The sequence below is a fragment of the Labeo rohita genome, chromosome 8, assembly GCF_022985175.1.
Source record: "Labeo rohita strain BAU-BD-2019 chromosome 8, IGBB_LRoh.1.0, whole genome shotgun sequence".
Classification (NCBI taxonomy): domain Eukaryota; kingdom Metazoa; phylum Chordata; class Actinopteri; order Cypriniformes; family Cyprinidae; genus Labeo; species Labeo rohita.
In genome coordinates this window covers 13156136-13173578 of record NC_066876.1, presented here as the reverse complement: position 1 = coordinate 13173578, position 17443 = coordinate 13156136, and the positions used below count along the sequence as shown (strand labels likewise).

General features: G+C 38.2%; 1 protein-coding gene across 4 annotated transcripts in view; it reads left to right on the top strand.

The window, feature by feature from the left end:
• Positions 1-17443, top strand: part of rimbp2b (RIMS binding protein 2b) — a 173652-nt gene that overhangs the window by 137381 nt on the left and 18828 nt on the right. For all 4 annotated transcript variants that reach the window (XM_051118028.1, XM_051118027.1, XM_051118029.1 and 1 more), the window contains 6 exons: positions 7284-7435; positions 8860-9468; positions 9987-10136; positions 12234-12389; positions 14485-15246; positions 16919-17033. In XM_051118028.1, the coding sequence (XP_050973985.1) occupies positions 7284-7435; positions 8860-9468; positions 9987-10136; positions 12234-12389; positions 14485-15246; positions 16919-17033 (1944 nt within the window). The remainder of the gene's footprint in view (positions 1-7283; positions 7436-8859; positions 9469-9986; positions 10137-12233; positions 12390-14484; positions 15247-16918; positions 17034-17443) is intronic.

Below are 17443 nucleotides of genomic sequence, written 5' to 3'. Positions count from 1 at the left end.
GAAGATGCTTTTAATATCTCCAAAATCAAACTTCATACATCATTAGTTTGATGCTTCATAAAATATTCATACTTTAAAAGTTTATAAATGTCTGCCATTTTTGATCAATTGAATGCATCCCTGCTGAATAAAAATGTTAATTAATTACTAATAACAATACTACTGATCCCAAATTTTGAACGGTAGTGTATCTTCATTAAATAAGCATGACGGCAATGAATCTATTTGCCAATATTAGTTTAAGCTTTGAATTATAGCCAAACATTAAATGCTTTCTTATGGCCAAAGCTCAGTCTTCAGCTGTGTGCTTAAGCATTTATATAGTGGTTGGTGTGCAAACGTACTGCATTTACCTTGTAAAGTTAATAAATTGTATAATTACATAATTTAATCAAAACATGAGAGTGCTACTAGAGTAGATGGATTCATAAGCAAATGAATCTTGTGAAACAGTTCTTTTCAGCAAATTAAAAACATACAGTAGAGTAACTAGAGTAGCCAAATTCAAAAGCGAGTTATTATTATTATGATCCAGTTCTTTTTAGCAAATCAAAAACATACAGCACAACCAAACAAACCAGATTTGCCAAAAAAAAAAAAGATTCTTATGAGTCGTTTCATTTTTGAGAATCAAAACATACAGTACAGTGCGACCAGAGTAGTCTGACTCATGAGCAAATGACTCTTATGAGTACTTTTTTTAGCTAATCAAAAACATACAGCATGACCCGAGTATTCAGATTTACAAGCAAATTAATTTTGTGAGCCAGACCTTTTTTAGCAAATCAGAGTCATACATGACCAGAGCAACGAGATTCACGAGAAAATTACTCTGAGTCGATTCTTTTCAGTGAGTCAAAAACATGCAGCACTGGCACCGATAGCCTTGTGGGCAGCGCGCCGACATACAACGCTTTTGCGCTACAGGCATCCTGAGTTCGAATTTCGAATTGAGGACCTTTTATTACATGACACCCATTTGTCAGTTCAGATCTGTCCCATCCAAATAAAGTCAAAAATGCCAAACAGGGCTCGAGATTAAAAAAATAGAGTAAGGACCATTGGCTCCTATAAGAAAAAATTTGGACACCAAATTATTTTTTTTAGGTGCCACCGAATAAACGTGTTTTATTTATTTATTTATTTATTTACATTTCAATCATAATTTTATGTGTTTATGTCTCATTTTTTCTTGATTTTATCAGCATTTTAATCCATTTTGTAGATGATCTGGGAAATAAGGTTCATAAAAGTGGTAATTAAACATTTTTTCCAACTTGAAATATACAGAAAGTATTGTTTATTTCACAGAATCTGTATCAATATCATTGACATGAAACATCACTTGGCCACTGAGTGTAGTTTGGGTTCCTCCTCAATGCATCCTATAAAATTTGTCATATGTCACATGCAGTCAGTTTTTTTTCTTCATTAGTAACAAGCAATTTTATAGGAGGTGTTGAATTTTATCTTTAGCTTGCATTCTTGCATTTTTTATCATGAAGACAGTAGGTTAAGTTAAATATTAATATGCAACAGTGCATTAATGTAGCAAAATACTACTCTTTCTAGTTATTTGTTTAACTGACTAATGAGCTTATGGACACCGTATGGTTATTCTGATGAAAATCAGTTACGTGACAATGTTTACACAGTAGTGTACACCTTTACAAGTTTTCCGCAGTTTGACACAGAATGAGCGATTACAAGAGACATTTTAGTAAGCTGTACTGTAGGTTCTCTTATAAAATGGCCTATCTTTTGATGTTAAATCATGTTCATTTTGTACTATAGTAGTAAAGAGAAAGATAGTGCTGTTAGTGCACCGACATACAGTGCAACTGTGCTCATGGCGACCCAAGTTTGAATCCCGGCTCGTGGTCCTTTGCCAATCCCACTCCCCTCTCTCTTCACCCAATGCTTTCCTGTCTGCTCTACACTGTCCTCTCCAAATAAAGGCATAAAAAGCTCATAAATTAATTTTTAAAAAAAAAGAGAGAGAAAGATATAATGGGTTCAATTGCCGCTTGAACTGAGGCGCTAAAATGATCGTGTCTGCTGCATTAAGGAGCGCCAAAACCGTATTTATTGTTTGATTTCGTAATGAATTTTCTGTATTTTTAAAGCTGATATTTTGTTTATTAAAAAGTAACAAAAGCACAGAGCTTATCGCGATTACTGGACGGCAAGTGCGCTACAAATAGTCTATTATGAAGTTCATGCATTAACAGAACACAGCATATAGACGAAGATCTTGATAATAAGAAGCCATAGTATCCATTATAAACGAGAATTGTTAACGATATTGCCAATATCCACACAGCTGACAGCTTTATCTGTTGTAGTTTGTTCAAGTTGTGCATGAAATGAACAACACTTTGCACGCCTTTGTCATTTTCAGTCTCTCTCATGCTGCACAGCTGGAGCTGCGTCTAGCATGTGTGCCATCAGCACTGCTGTTTGGCAGAGATGAGGACTTTCGAAAGTCTTTTTTCCACTAAAACTTGTTGGCATCGTGTCAGTTTAAAACATGAACATAACAAAAGATGTGAACACAAAACAATCAGAAAAAAGCCAGCCAGATTTGTAAAAAATAAAGGATTATTATGAGTCATTTCATTTATGCGGATCAAAACATACAGTGTAGTGCGATCAAAGCAGTCAGATTCATGAGCAAATGACTCTGAGTACTTTTTTTAGCTAATCAAAAACATACAGCATGGCCCAAGTATTCAAATGAATGAAGCAAATGAATTTTGTGAGCCAGATGTTTCTGGCAAATCAGAATCATACAGCATGACCAGAGCAACCAGATTCACGAGCAAATGACTCTGATGAGCCGATTCTTTTTAGTGGATCAAAAACATACAGTACAGTGTGAAGGCAGTAGCCAGATTCGCAGGTAAACCCATCATGTTAGCAAATTAAAACACACAGCACAACCAAACGAAAAAAAAAAAAAAAAGATTCTTATGAGTCATTTCATTTTTGCGAATCAAAACATACAGTACAGTGTAACCAGAGTAGCCAGATTCCAAGCAGATGACTCTGAATTGTTCTTTTTGTTAAATGAAATACATAAAACGTGACCACAATAGTCTGATTTAACTTATAAAGTTAAAGAAGTCCACTTCCAGAACAAAAATTGACAGATAATGTACTCACCCTTTGTGACACCCAAGATGTTCATGTCTTAAACATGTCAAGATGTTCTTTCTTCAGCTGTAAATAAATTATGTTTTTGAGGGAAACATTTCAGGATTTTTCTTCATATAATGGACTGGTATGGTGCCCCGAGTTTCAGCTTCCAAAATACAGTTTAAATGCGGCTTCAAACGATCCCAGCCGAGGAAGAAGGGTCTTATCTAGCAAAATAATCGGGTATTTTTTTTATAAAAAAAATAACATTTTCATACTTCTTAATGTCAAACGCTCGTCTTGTCTCGCTCTGCCTTTTTTCCAGTTCACGACAGTTAGGGTATGTCGAAAAATTCCCATCTCATGTTCCCCCTCAACTTCAAAATCGTCCTATATCGCTGTTTTACCTTTTTTGTTAAGGGTGTTTGATCTTCCTTGCATGTTCTCTTTGCAAAGACTGAGTACTTCTGGTACTTCTGCAGTCTTGAACCATAATACACAGAGTTCAAGGAGAGAAAGGAGAAAAGGAGATTAAAAAGTATTTCAATTGTATTTGGGGTCATTTGAAGCTGCATTTAAATTGCCTTTTGGAAGTTCAAAATCGGGACACCATATCAGTCCATTATATGGAGAAAAATCCCTGAAATGTTTCCCTCAAAAAACAAAATTTCATTACAGCTGAAGAAAGAAAGACATGAACATCTTGGATGGCAACGGCGTGAGTACATTATATATAACCAATATATTCAAACCAATATATCAGATGCAGCATCCGTGACTTTGTACACCCAACTTTGTGCTACTTTAATGTAAGTCATGTTTAGTGTTAAAAACAACATTATTTTCTCCCACGATGCCTGTCTCTGATCTATTTCTTTTTTTAATTGATACTTTTAATTGATATAAAATGTTAATTAAAGCAAAGCCACTCATGATGAAACGGTCCTACTTACAGATTATTGAATTTCCAGCACAGTAGAGTGCATGCCCCAGGACATCTTGACGTCTTGAGATAAATGAACCCTCGGTCTAGTCTAACTCACATTGTGTTTCCCCCCCCCTACAGTCTGTGTAATACATACAGGGCAACGTAAACCCATCATGCGGGGTTCCCCGCGGACTAACGGTGCAGGCTTTTATTACGTGACACCCATCTGCAGGCATTTAGCCGTGCAGCGGCGGCCTCAAATGAAGGCCTGATCAGATAAAGACAGCCTTTGAGCTGTTTTCAATTACAGAGCATTGATCCAGTTCCTCTGGATCAACTTCACAAATTACATGATCCACTTTTAGCTCCACTGTCTTTCCACAGGCGCTCAGTCATGCCCCTGACGTCTCCAGACCGATCAGCGCCCCGAGCGGCCGATGGGCTCTGATCAGTGAGGGGTGGCCATTGATTAAGCGCTCCCACCAATGATCTGTCATGTGGTGGGCAGAGAAGTGATCAGTGTGGATTAGTGTGAATCATCAAAGAGTTCAAACCTGTGACCGGACTACCTACTCTCTGACGTCACATGACTAGGATCCTTCTATTATCTATTGAAACCCACAGTAACATTTAAAATAACAGTAAGCTTAATATATATGTAAAATCATCATTTATTGAATACTTTTAATTGGGAGGTGGCTGTCTCAAACCCTAACTCCTATATATCAACTCATGAAAATTTTTGTAATGCAATTAATTATTTTCTGCAATTAAACACTTTTTTGGGAGTTATTCCATAACATTTAGGTTTTTTATGTGTAGAACTGTTCAGAACTGTGCTAGCTAACCATGTGCTGATTAGCGTCTTTGGGCTAGGTTCAAAAGTATCTAAAACTGTCACTATCAAAACATTTAGTAGACTAAGCAATTAAGAGTACTTTTTTCTAGCGAATCGAAAACATAGAGCATGACCTGAATATTTAGATTCACAAGCAAATTAATTCCGTAAGCCAGATCTTTTTAGCAAATAATAATCATAGAGCATGACCAGAGTAACCAGATTCACAAGCAAATGAATCTAATCAGCCAATTCTTTTTGAGTGAATCGAAAACATGCAGTAAAGCTTGAAAGCAGTAGCCAGATTTACAGGTAAGTGATTCTTATAAGCTAGTTCTTTTTAGCAAATCACACTCATTCAGTATGGCCAGAATAGACTGACGAGCAAATGACCCTGATGAACTGATTCTTTTTAGTGAATCAGAAACATACAGTGTGATGCGTGAAGTCTGATTCCCAAAATGAGTGACTCTTATGAGTCATTTTGGTTTGCAGAGTTACTGGTTTGAATTAGTCTGAAACACTGCTGTTTAACTTATAGCATTGGCAAAGAGAACATTTTTAAAAATGGAAATAAACAAAATGGACATTAACTGAAATCTCCACAAATGAGTTGCAGCTGAATCCAAATTAGAATCAAATCAAATCAAATTGAGAGTTTGTAAATCAGAATCGATTTAAATCAGGGAATCTATATCAATAACCCAGCACTAACAAACATTATCCGGTAACTGGTCATGACCAGAGATGGACACTCATGACCTAAATATGATTTTTATTTACAGTAATAAATGCTACAATTTGGCATTAGTAACTTACTTTTAACACCATCACACACACACACATTCAAGCTCCAGTTCTTGGCTCATTTTAAGTCAGACTTGTGAATTCAGTGAATTGTTAGACTTGCTGACCGAATCATTTGAATCTGTGAGTTGTTGACTCAAAAACAGTTCGCTCAAATCCAATTCACGAATGAATCATTTAGTGGAATTAGTGAACCGGTTTAGCAGGCTCTTTAAAAAGAATCATCTCGTTCATGAATCAGGCACTTCTATTGTTGGATAAGACAATATTTGGCCGAGATACAACTATTTAAATATCTGGAATCTGAAAGAGCAAAAAATTCTAAATATTGAGAAAATCACCTTTAAAGTTGTCCAAAAGACGTTCTTAGCAATGCATATTACTAATCAAAAATTAAGTTTTGATACCTTTACGGTAGGAAATATCTTCATAGAGCATGATCTTTACTTAATATCCTGATGTTTTTTGGCATAAAAAAAAAAAATCAATAATTTTGACTCATACAATTGGCTATTGCTACAAATATGTGACCCTGAACCACAAAACCGGTCTTAAGTTGCTGGGGTTTATTTGTAGCAATAGCCAAAAATACATTGTATGGGTCAAAATTGTTGATTTTTCTTTTATGGCAAAAATCATTAGGAAATTACGTAAAGATCATGTTCCATTAAGATATTTTGTAAAATTCCTACTGTAAATGTATGAAAACCTAATTTTGGATTAGTAATATACATTGTTAAGAACATTATTTGAAGAAATTTAAAGGTGATTTTCTCAATATTTTGATTTTTTTTGCACCCTCAGATTCCTGATTTTTAAATAGCTGTATCTCAGCCAAATGTTGTCCTGTCCTATCAAACTATACATCAATGAAATTTATTTATTCAGCTTTCATATGATATAAATCTCAATTTTAAAAACGACCCTTATGACTGGTTTTGTGATCCAGGGTCACATATACCCGTGCTACTTAAGACTGGTTTTGTGGTCCAGGGTCACAAATGTAGTGGAGTAAAATGTGCAATATTATGATTTAGAATACTCCAGGAAAACTACAGATACTTAAAAATTGTAATTGTTCTTGTACTTGTAAAATACTTAGTTACTGTCCACCACTGGTTACAAACACATTTAAATGTTTTGAATTGAAAACAAGTGAGAGATGAGGTGAATGCTCAGTACTGTTATGCAAAACAGCTGAAATGATAAAAGTGCATTGTTTGTTTTAGGTTCTGAGATGCTGCGGTCCATTGCTGGCAGCGACAAAAAAATAACATTCAGTATGATTAAGACAAATCAGCCCACATAAATTCAGAGTGCTGACATAAGCAAATACACTGTGATAGTCTATGCCCAGCTGGCGTCCCTTACGGCTATAAAACGCACGCACGCACACCCACACGCATACGCACATTTACATTCCCGTTACACATGCATCATATTTTCATGCACAAGCATGCACGTGTTTCTGAAAGCAGAATGCATGTCACAGCCCACCCACAAATACAACAGCAGACCTACACGGATTTGCTTGAGTCATGATACAATGTCTCAACTCTTTTTTTGTTGCAGGTCCTCCTTTACCTCCTCAGGATGTGCAAGTTCAGATGGGACAGACACCTGGAGTCTTGCAGATCCGTTGGAAACCTCCTCCCCTCACTCCTACCGGCACTTCCAATGGAGCCAATGTAATCGGCTACATGGTCTGCACTAAAGGTCAAAAGGTGAAATTATGGTTTTTTTTACTATCATCATGCCATGCATGCACAACAGCTACTGATTTGCAATAAGCAGTGAGCCCTGCTAATGAAGCCAAAAGAAGGTCTAACATCAGTTTGGAGGTTGAGCATTTATGCCAGATTTTTGAAATGCAGGTTTCATTCCGCTCACTGGCGCCATCAGGTGATCACTTGTGTAATTGCATGACCAATGTTTTCCCAGTGTTATATAATGCAGGGGTTTATGTAAGTCATTTTGGATAATCTGACAAAACATATTTTGAAATAATGTTGACCTATTTTCATAAGACAAAAAACAAACAAAAAACAGTAGTTATTTATGTATCTTTTTTTTTTTTTTTTGGTTTTCAGTAGGTTTAAAAGATGCACATCTTAATAATAAATATGTCTAGATGGTCCAAGACCAGTGAAGTTTTGACAGAAGTGTCATTATGCAATTTTGTCACCTTGTTTTGCATTCATAAATTTTAATGCGTTTTTGTGTCTGGCAAGCTTAAACATTTGTTTTTCTATGATGCATTAATCATCTAGCTGTCTAACATTTATTAAAAGTGTGAGAATTACTTGTTATGCTCTTACAAATATCATCCGTAATAAGCTGAAAATGATAAACAAATCACCATATGCTGCTGTTTCCTAACAGAATTTATTTCTGTCACAGGATTAAACTAATTTCCAGCTTTTTTCAAAATTATTGCATGCATGTACTTGTAATATATTTTAAAATAATATACATTTTTACAAACAAAATAAAATATGTATTGGAAATATCTCATTAGATTTTTATATTTATGCATGTATTATATTTTGATTTATAATTATTTTTAAAATGACAATGTCAGATGTATTTATTTCTTACACATTTAACATTATTTTAATTGTTTTGTTTTTATTTTAATTAAAAATGCATTAAATGTATTTATTTTAAGACAAAACATATTGCTAATAGGGCTGTCAAACGATTAATCACGATTAATCACGTACAAAATTTGAGTTTGCCTAATATATGTGTATGTACTGTGTCTAATTGTTATGTATATATAAATACAAACGTGTGTGTGTGTATATATATATATATATATATATAAAAAAATATTAAAAATACATTTTCTTAAATATATACATTAATTTGTGTGTATTTATATATACATAATAATTACACACAGTACACACACATATATTAGGCAAACTCAAACTTTTATTTTGTATGTGATTAATCATTTGACAGCCCTAATTGCTAAAGTTGGTCATTTTTATGATGGGACCAGTGAAAATAATAAATAAAATAAAAATAACAGGTCAAGTACAAATCTGAATAAATGCCTGACTCTATCAGCAAAAAACACTAATTGTTTATTCATCCTTGCAAAGGCACATTTGTTTATCCCGATTTCTTTGTTTGTTTTCAGATAGCAGAGATACTGTACCCCACAGCAGATTTCGTTACGGTGGAACTGAACCGTATCCAGTGTCTGGAAGCGCGGGAGGTCGTCGTGAGGACAATATCAGCACAAGGAGAGTCGCAGGACTCTCCCGTGGCCACCATTCCGCACAACCTCCTCGTGCCTCACCCCCACGGACACCCCCCTCACCCTCAGACTCACCCGCCTCCCTACCCACAAGCCTACCCCCCGACCCATCCACAACCGCACGTCCAGCCCCACTCCGTCCCGCCTCCCCACCCTCATCCACCACCCTCGCACCCTCACGTCCACCCCTCGTCCTCACAGTACCACATGTCTAAACCCAAACTCCTACCAAGTGCCAGAGACCCCCATGCCAAAGAGCCAGAGATGGGCAGGCGAATGGGGCAGCCCTGGGAGCCGCATCCTCGGGCCCCGTCACCCCTACCGCCCCCTTCACACCCGGGACACACGCTGGAGCCCCCTCACGTTGAGGGCCGGCGCTCACCCTCCCCTCAGAGGATCTTGCCTCAACCTCAGGGAGTGCCCATTCCCAACACAGTGGCTCGTGCTATGGCCCGCCAGGCAGCACAAAGGACCGCCCCGAACAACAGGGTGAGTCCGTTGGTTGGTTGGCTTAAAGAATTAGTTCACTTCCAGAATAAAAATCTCCTTATAATTTTACTTACCACCATGTCATCCAAGATGTTCATGTCTTTCTTTCTTTGGTCGAAAAGAAATGAAGGTTTTTGAGGAAAACATTCCAGGATTTTTCTCCATATAGTGGACTTCAGTGAGGACCAGTGGGTTGAAGATCCAAACTGCAGTTTCAATGGAGCTTCAAAGGGCTTTATATGTTCCCAGACAAGGAATAAGGGTCTTATGTAGCAAAACGAAGCAAAAAATAATTTTTAAAAGATACTTTTTAACCACAAATGCTCATCTTGCACAAGCTCAAAAGACATGAACCTCATGGATGACATGGGGTGAGTAAATTATCAGGGATTTTTTCTTGTTATGGAGGTTAAATAATCTTTTAAATAAGGAAGGTGATAATCAAGATGTCGGTATACAGGATTGCTTGCCTGCTTTGAAGCAGCATGGAAGAGTGTCATGTGCTTGCTTTGTTTCAGGTGGAGAGGAGGAACATCTTCAGCGAGCGGGGTAACGCTCTACATTCATTAAACTCAGATGAGGAGGAGGATGGGTACGATTCTCCTCATGCCAGACGAAGAGGAGCTTCTGTAGATGAGTTTCTCAGAGGTTCTGAGCTGGGCAGACACGTGAGTCTAAGGAACAGCAATCCTTTTGTACTGCACAATGAAGCTTTTTTCAGGAGTTTTGGGTCAGCTGACAGAACCCTCATGTGTTGTGTAACATTTCCCAATGCAAGTAGTGGACATTTTTGTTTATTTATGCTTAACAAATCATTACAAAATGTGCAATATTTATTCAATATTAAAAGCGTCTAATGTGAGAGTGAATATCATATTGCGTGACATTTATAGCTATGCTGAAATCAATAATAAATAATTTACCTCAGATCTTGAAAAAAAACAAAAAAAAAAATACTCATACTCAGTGTGTTTTCCATGACAAAGATGGTAATGTTTAATATTTATGAATAACATTATAAACTTTGTTGGGAGTGCAATTTTGAATGATTGTGATATTTCAGTGATTCTGTTACAACGCATTGTCGCATCACGTCTAGTGTGGATAACCAAATTGCTTGTTGCTGGAATCTTGTCATGTTGTGTGTAGTCAGGACACTGTGTAAGGGCATTTTTTTCTAACCTAATTAAATGTATGCATTATCTTTTGTCTTAAATTCTTACATTTAATCTATAAATTGAATCTATAAGTAGTAAGACACTTAGCCCTGGTGAAAAAAACAGCATATGCTGGTAGCCATGTTTAGATGCTGGGATGCTGGTTAGGTATGTTTTGGTGCTGGTTTATGCTGGTCCTTGACCAGCAACATGACCAGCATAAACCAGCAAAGTACCAGCATAAACCAGCTAAGGACCAGCTTAAACCAGCATCAAAACATACCTAACTAGCATCCCAGCATCAAAACATACCTACCAGCATATGCTGTTTTTTTCACCAGGAAGGGCTGTTACCAATGAAATGAAATCAGTATCAACATTTGCAATGCAGAGGTGGCACAGAATCTGCATCTGAAGTGGCGTTTAGATGCATTTATGCAGACTGTTTAATGCAGAAAGTCAGTGCTTTGAATAAATATACATTATATAATTTAAAGGAGAGTCCACTTCCAAAACAAAGATTCACATATAATGTACTCACCCCCTTGTCATCCAAGATGTTCATGTCTTTCTTTCTTCAGTCGTAAAGAAATTGTTTTTTTGAGGAAAACATTTTTGCATTTTTCTCCATATAATGGGCTGATATCGTGCCCCTATTTTGAACTTCCAAAATGCAGTTTAAATGCGACTTCAAACGATCTCAAATGCGGTTGTAAATGATCCCAGCCGAGGAAGAAGGGTCTAATCTAGCGAAACGATCAGTTATTTTCATTCAAAAATCGCTCGTCTTGCCTTTCTCTCCCTGAACTCTGTGTATTCTGGTTTAAGACAGTTACAGTATGTCGAAAACTCCAATCGTATTTTCTCACTCAACTTCAAAAATCATTTCAAAATCATCCTACATCGCTGCAGAAGTTCTGACCCAGTCTTTGCAATGTGAACATGCAAAGAAGATGAAATACCCTTAACAAAAAAGGTAAAACAGCGATATGGGACGAACTGAGGGAGAACATGAGATGGGAGTTTTTCGACATACCCTAACTGTCATGAACTGGAACAAAAACTGTCCAGGCAAAGTAAGACAAGACAAGCGTTTGACATTAAAAAGTATATAAATTGTATTCTTTTTATTAAACTGATTGTTACACTAGATAAGACCCTTCTTTCTCGGCTGGGAACGTTTACAACTGCATTTGGGATCGTTTGAAGCAGCATTTAAACTGCATTTTGGAAGTTCAAAATCGGGGCACCATATCAGTCCATTATATGGAGAAAAGTTCTAAAATGTTTTCCTCAAAAAACGTAATTTCTTTACGACTGAAGAAAGAAAGACCTGAATATCTTGGATGACAAGGGGGGTGAGTAAATTATTTGTAAATTGTTGTTCTGGAAGTGGACTTCTCCTTTAAATATAAACCTAAAATTGCCAGTAGGTGGAGGCTAATCACTGCATGAGTCATTCATTCAACCGATTCGTTCAAACGGCTGATCCATAAGGAATCACTATTGTGTGTTGCTCAGAGGTGCAAAACAGTTCTGCTTTGACTTTGTTTGAAACAATTTTCTTGGTGTGTTAAATGATAAACATCTATGTGTCTGTATCTCCAGCATCATCACTATAGCCACAGTGAGGAGTACTACACCGAGAGCAGTCGGGGTTCTGATCTGTCTGACATCATGGAGGAGGATGAGGAGGAGCTGTACTCGGAGATGCAGCTGGAGGAAGGGCGCCGGCGCAGCATCAACTCACACAACACATTAAAGGTATGGAACAGACACCCTTCCGGCCGCCGTCTGTCTTGGGCGTGGGCCACAGGGCCGCAGGCTAGAGGCTGGGACAGACGAAGGGGGATGGAGTATGCCGTGTTCTGTAGGGCTCCTCCCAAGGGGTGGTACTAGATGGTTGGCACTTCAACCTTATAGAATAGGCTTGAAAAGCCAACTCCGGTTCAGTTAAGGTGATTTTTATAGGTAAGAGTATTTTTGTTATAACGATTTGTCCTGAATATGGCTAGCGCTGGGTTTTTTGTGTTTTTGTGATGGTGAATTTAAAACAGGGGGTGTTAGACCTCTGATGTTGTACACAAAGCTTAAGCGGCAGGATCTTAACAGGTCACCCCATCCTCAGTCTCTCCTGGGTCTTAAAAGCGTGTTGCTTTGCACTACCGAACTTCGACGTCATCCAGTCATTTAGCCAGCTTTGTATAAGCCTGTCCAGTCATACAAAGCTCGATACATCTGAATGGCTTAACCTGAGGCTGCACACGCAATGCATGAGAAAACGATCTGAATATGCTTTACGCTGTCCAGATGTTGCAAACTCTATTGTTCAGTTTTAAGTATTGCATCACTATGCATTTGTACCTAGTAGAAATCTGGATTACTCTATATAGTAGAAGTGGCTCTTGTTACTTGGAATTGACAGGATTATTTAGGTTTTTTGCATATGACAATCACATATGTGCAGATATATACAGTGTGTATTTGTTTGCTATGCCTGAAGTGTTTACCTTATGAAATATAACGCCATGGTTTTATGTGTTTGTGATTATTATTAAATAAAGATAGGGTTTGTTTGTGTGCTCTGTGTATAAGTATTACATAAATTGAACCTGTTTAAAGTGTCAAATTAGCTTCTACGTGATCAGGTGAAAATGCACATATCATTCCAAGGGCATTTTGGGAATCTCATTTAAGTAAAGTTTGCTTAAATGAAACAGTTATTCACTTTTGATTATGTTTGTCTCATGGTTACACTTCTGTTAAGTTTTACTTTTCTCAGTGTAATTTTACAATTTTGTGAATATGTGTCTCTTCATGAAAAATGTTTAATACTGTTAAGATTTATTAAGTATTATACAGAAAGGAATACAAAAATACATGATGTATTGAATATATGAAGCAATAAATGGTATATTATATTTCAGTTTTTGTCATTTTTGTTTTGAGTTATTTTTTTGGGAGACCTGAGCAGCCATTGGGATTGTGGTATGAAAACTAACACATTATATAGGCTACAGTATATTACACTGTTTTTTTTTTAGATATGATTTGCTTCAGTGCTACAGTTTAGTATTGTATAGAAAACTATATTTGCAGTGGTGTCAAACTTAAATACTAAAAGACAACAGTAATTATACTGTTAATCCAAAAATATCTGCTACATGTATCAGGATGTAGAAATTTTAAACCACCAATCACAATTTTGATACATTAGAAGAGATTTGTCTTTTTAATAATATATTTTTAAATTTCCATTCCAGGTTACTGGTCTACTTTTGAACACAATTCACTTGTTGCTTGGCAGATGAATCTCCATTTTGTTTTTTGTTTTTGTTTTTTTGTTTTTTATTTAATTTTTTTTTTTCATGTATTGTCCTTAGATTCGTTAGTGTTGATCCTTTGATTGCCTGTTATTCATTTCTTAATGTTCTGTGTTCTGAAATCTCATCTGTAGTTTATTTTTGTTGTTGTTGTTGTTGGACTGTGCTTTGTTAGTGGATTGTCTCAATGAGCCCTGCATATGTGATACTCTCCAGTTCTCATTTTCTGTACGGTTTGCATTTCCTGACGTTTTCCTTCTACAGATTCCCTTCCGTCGCATGCCATGTCCGTCATGGAATGAGACTGCATGCCCTACATTCGACCATGACCTCCGATAACTAATTCTGTCTTTATTTTGTCTTTCTTTTCCCATTTTGTTCTCTATTTGCACACTGTTTTATCTTCTCTGCCTGTTCTAACACCATCAAACAAAACCCGCCAAAAACAATCCCGATTTTAACTAATTGAAAAACGTCCGAATCTAACTGAAACTTTGGCCCCTCCTTCGTCCATCACCCTCTCCGGCTTCTAAAAGGCATATTACAGGCGTCAAGACCTAGCGGTGGACCGGGACAGTTGGGACCTGCAGCGGGAGGTGGTACGACAGCGCTCCTTGCGCTCCCACAAGCGGCTCCACAGCATCCCAGAAGTTGCAGAGGAGGAACCGGACACCGGGGTGGAGGTCATGGGTCAGCGGTTGCGTTTTGAGGAGGCTCGTCCGGGCACTCCTTGCAGGAGCCCGCGGCCCTACCACCAGGAGTCACGGCAGCCGAACCACCTGTCCCCGAACAAGAGCGTCCGCAGACTGCAGAGGCAGCGCTCCTCTCCACGCTACAGCTCCATAGAGGAGCGGCCACCGTGCTGGAGCAGCAGCAGTAGCAGGCAGACCACTAAGAGCCCAGACAGTGGACTAGACTGCGGGAGCGAGGAGGAGGGCTCACTCGGCTACCGCGGAAGCTACCACTCGTACACGGGGGGGAGCCCGCTGCGGGTGGGTTCTGGCCCCAATATGCGGGTGATCCACAGCGAGGGGCCTGTGGAGAGGCGTGCTCTGGCTGCCGGCAGGAAAAGGACACTGACTCGGCAGTGCAGCGTGGAGGAGGACTTCCTGGATGCTATTCCGGAGACAAGGAGCATGCGGGAGTCGTACCACCATTACCACTATCATCCACACCATCACCATCCCCAACGCAGGTTCCGGAGCGAGGGCAGGCTGAGCGAGGTTGGCAGGACCTATCACAGGGACATTAGGGCCTACTCTGTGGCCAGACTCAACAGGGCAATGGATGAACCCCTGGTGTGTGTCTCCTACCCCTCCTCTCACCCTTCCGCCCTCTCCTCATCTACCAACTGCTTTGTGTTCTCATCGACAAGCGATTAAACCATTCTTCTGTTTATGGTGTTCCACCCAGTCTGTCATTGGTTAATTTGGTTTTGTTTTTCTTGTTTTGCTCTTTTGTTTGGTCTATTTTGCTAGACGTTGCTTAACTTTGTTTGATTTCACCTTTTGATATTACTCTTGTTTTGGGGGGATTTTAGCTTGTATGATCTTTCTTGACTTTCTTGATTTGGTTTAGATCTCATGTGACTTTGTTTGATTCCTAGAGTGTCAAGTGAAATTTATTGGATGTGTAGATTTGTTTTGATTACCTAAAGGCCATTTCTGAGTGTTTCTTGTTTCTGTTGTAAGAAGAGTCACGAACTACAATGTTTTCGCAGTCCTCCAACTTATACTTTAGAGTCCAACTTAGTAGTTTCTACCAGAAGTATTCAACCCTGCTCCTGGAGACCCACTATCCTTCAGAGTTTAACTCCAACCCTAATCACCTGAACCAGTTAATCCAGGTCCTCAAGACCAGTTAAAAACTCACAGACAGGTGTGTTGAAGCAGGTTGGAAATAAACTCGATAGTGGGTCTTCAAGAGTAAGGTTGAAGACCTCTGGTTTAGACCGGTGTATCTAAACCCTGTTCCTGGAGGCACCCGTAAATACACATTTTGGATGTCTCCCTTATCTGACCCATCTTTTTTAGGTCTTGGAGTCTCTGGTAATGAACAGATGAGTTGATTTAGATGTGTTTGATTGTGAAGAGTTCAAAAATGTGTACTGTTGGGGTACCTCAAGGAACAGGGTTGGGAGACACTGGTTTACAGTTGTTTATGGGAAGCCGGAAACACCAAAAGTGTGATAAATCTGCAAGTTACTCAAGCCAGTGAACAACGAGGTGCCACTGATTTGAATGGTCAAAGCTGGTTTGTTTGGGCATCGAGTTTGGGCTTAAACTCATCCCTGCTTACCTGGATTGAGCAGCACAGATACATCGCTTTTTTGGTGTGTTTTGCTTCCTATAGTTGTTTTCTTCTAATACATGCTCATACATCAAGGTTTTTGCACTACTGACCTGATAGTGCTAAATATTCGGGGGGACCTAATGAAAATTTCAAGAATCTGAGATTGGAAAATTGTTCATTATTTTGAAAATTCCAGAGAAATCTCCCAGGATGTCTGTGATGGTTAAGGTCCTGTCTACTATCATATACCAATATTCAGCATACTAAATAGTTGTTTTGACAGTTTTATATACTCAGCACATTACATTAAAAGTGTAGGCAGACCACAATATGATTCAAAAAGCTCATATCACAAACTACATTTCAACATTTACATCTTTCCCATATGAACTGAAGAGGAGCAGAACAAAAACCAAAATGGTCTTTAGCTAAGCATCTGATTTCTGCCAAAACCCTGCTCATGTTGTTGTCAGAGTTCGTTTCAATTGTTTATGTTAAATGTTTTGGCGGGTTCATCCTCCTTGTTTTGATTTCACTTGGGACTAGAATCTTGTTCTGTAAAGAAATCAGTTTATTTATTTTTTGTCCATTTTGGGGTTGATGGGAATCTTTTTAAATAGGATATCTATTTTAAGGCACCACAGGCTTTGATTAACATTTTAATGTTTGCTGTTTAAGATTTTAGGGAGCTCTCCCTCAACGGGACGCTCGGATCGATTGGACCATTCTGGCCATAGGACAAGTCACGGCTGTCCACCCACTCAGAGAAGACCAATGACAGTCCCTTCCATTGGTTAGTGTGGTCACATGATGTTTGGACTCTCCCTCCCTTCCTAGATGCCTATTGTGTGTTCCTCTGTTTTCCTTATACAGTATGTCATGACAGTTCTGGTGTTCTGTAAACCCTGGGAGTCATTTTTGGTTGACCTTTGCCATTCATTCTCTTTCAGATTCACTAATAATTTAAGGAGGAAGAGTTTATTTAACTACTCTATTCTTTATTCTAGTATACAAATGGTATTCTTAACAGGCCACACATTGCTTAGAAAACCATCATCATGTTGAACATTGCTGTTTTACTCTTGAGCAACTCATGTCAGCTGGCTTTCAATACTGTTTTAAGATCAGATGCCACTTTTGATGCTTCAGTGCTATAGAATGGCATTTCTGATCATAAAACACACCTCGAGAGCCTTGAAAATG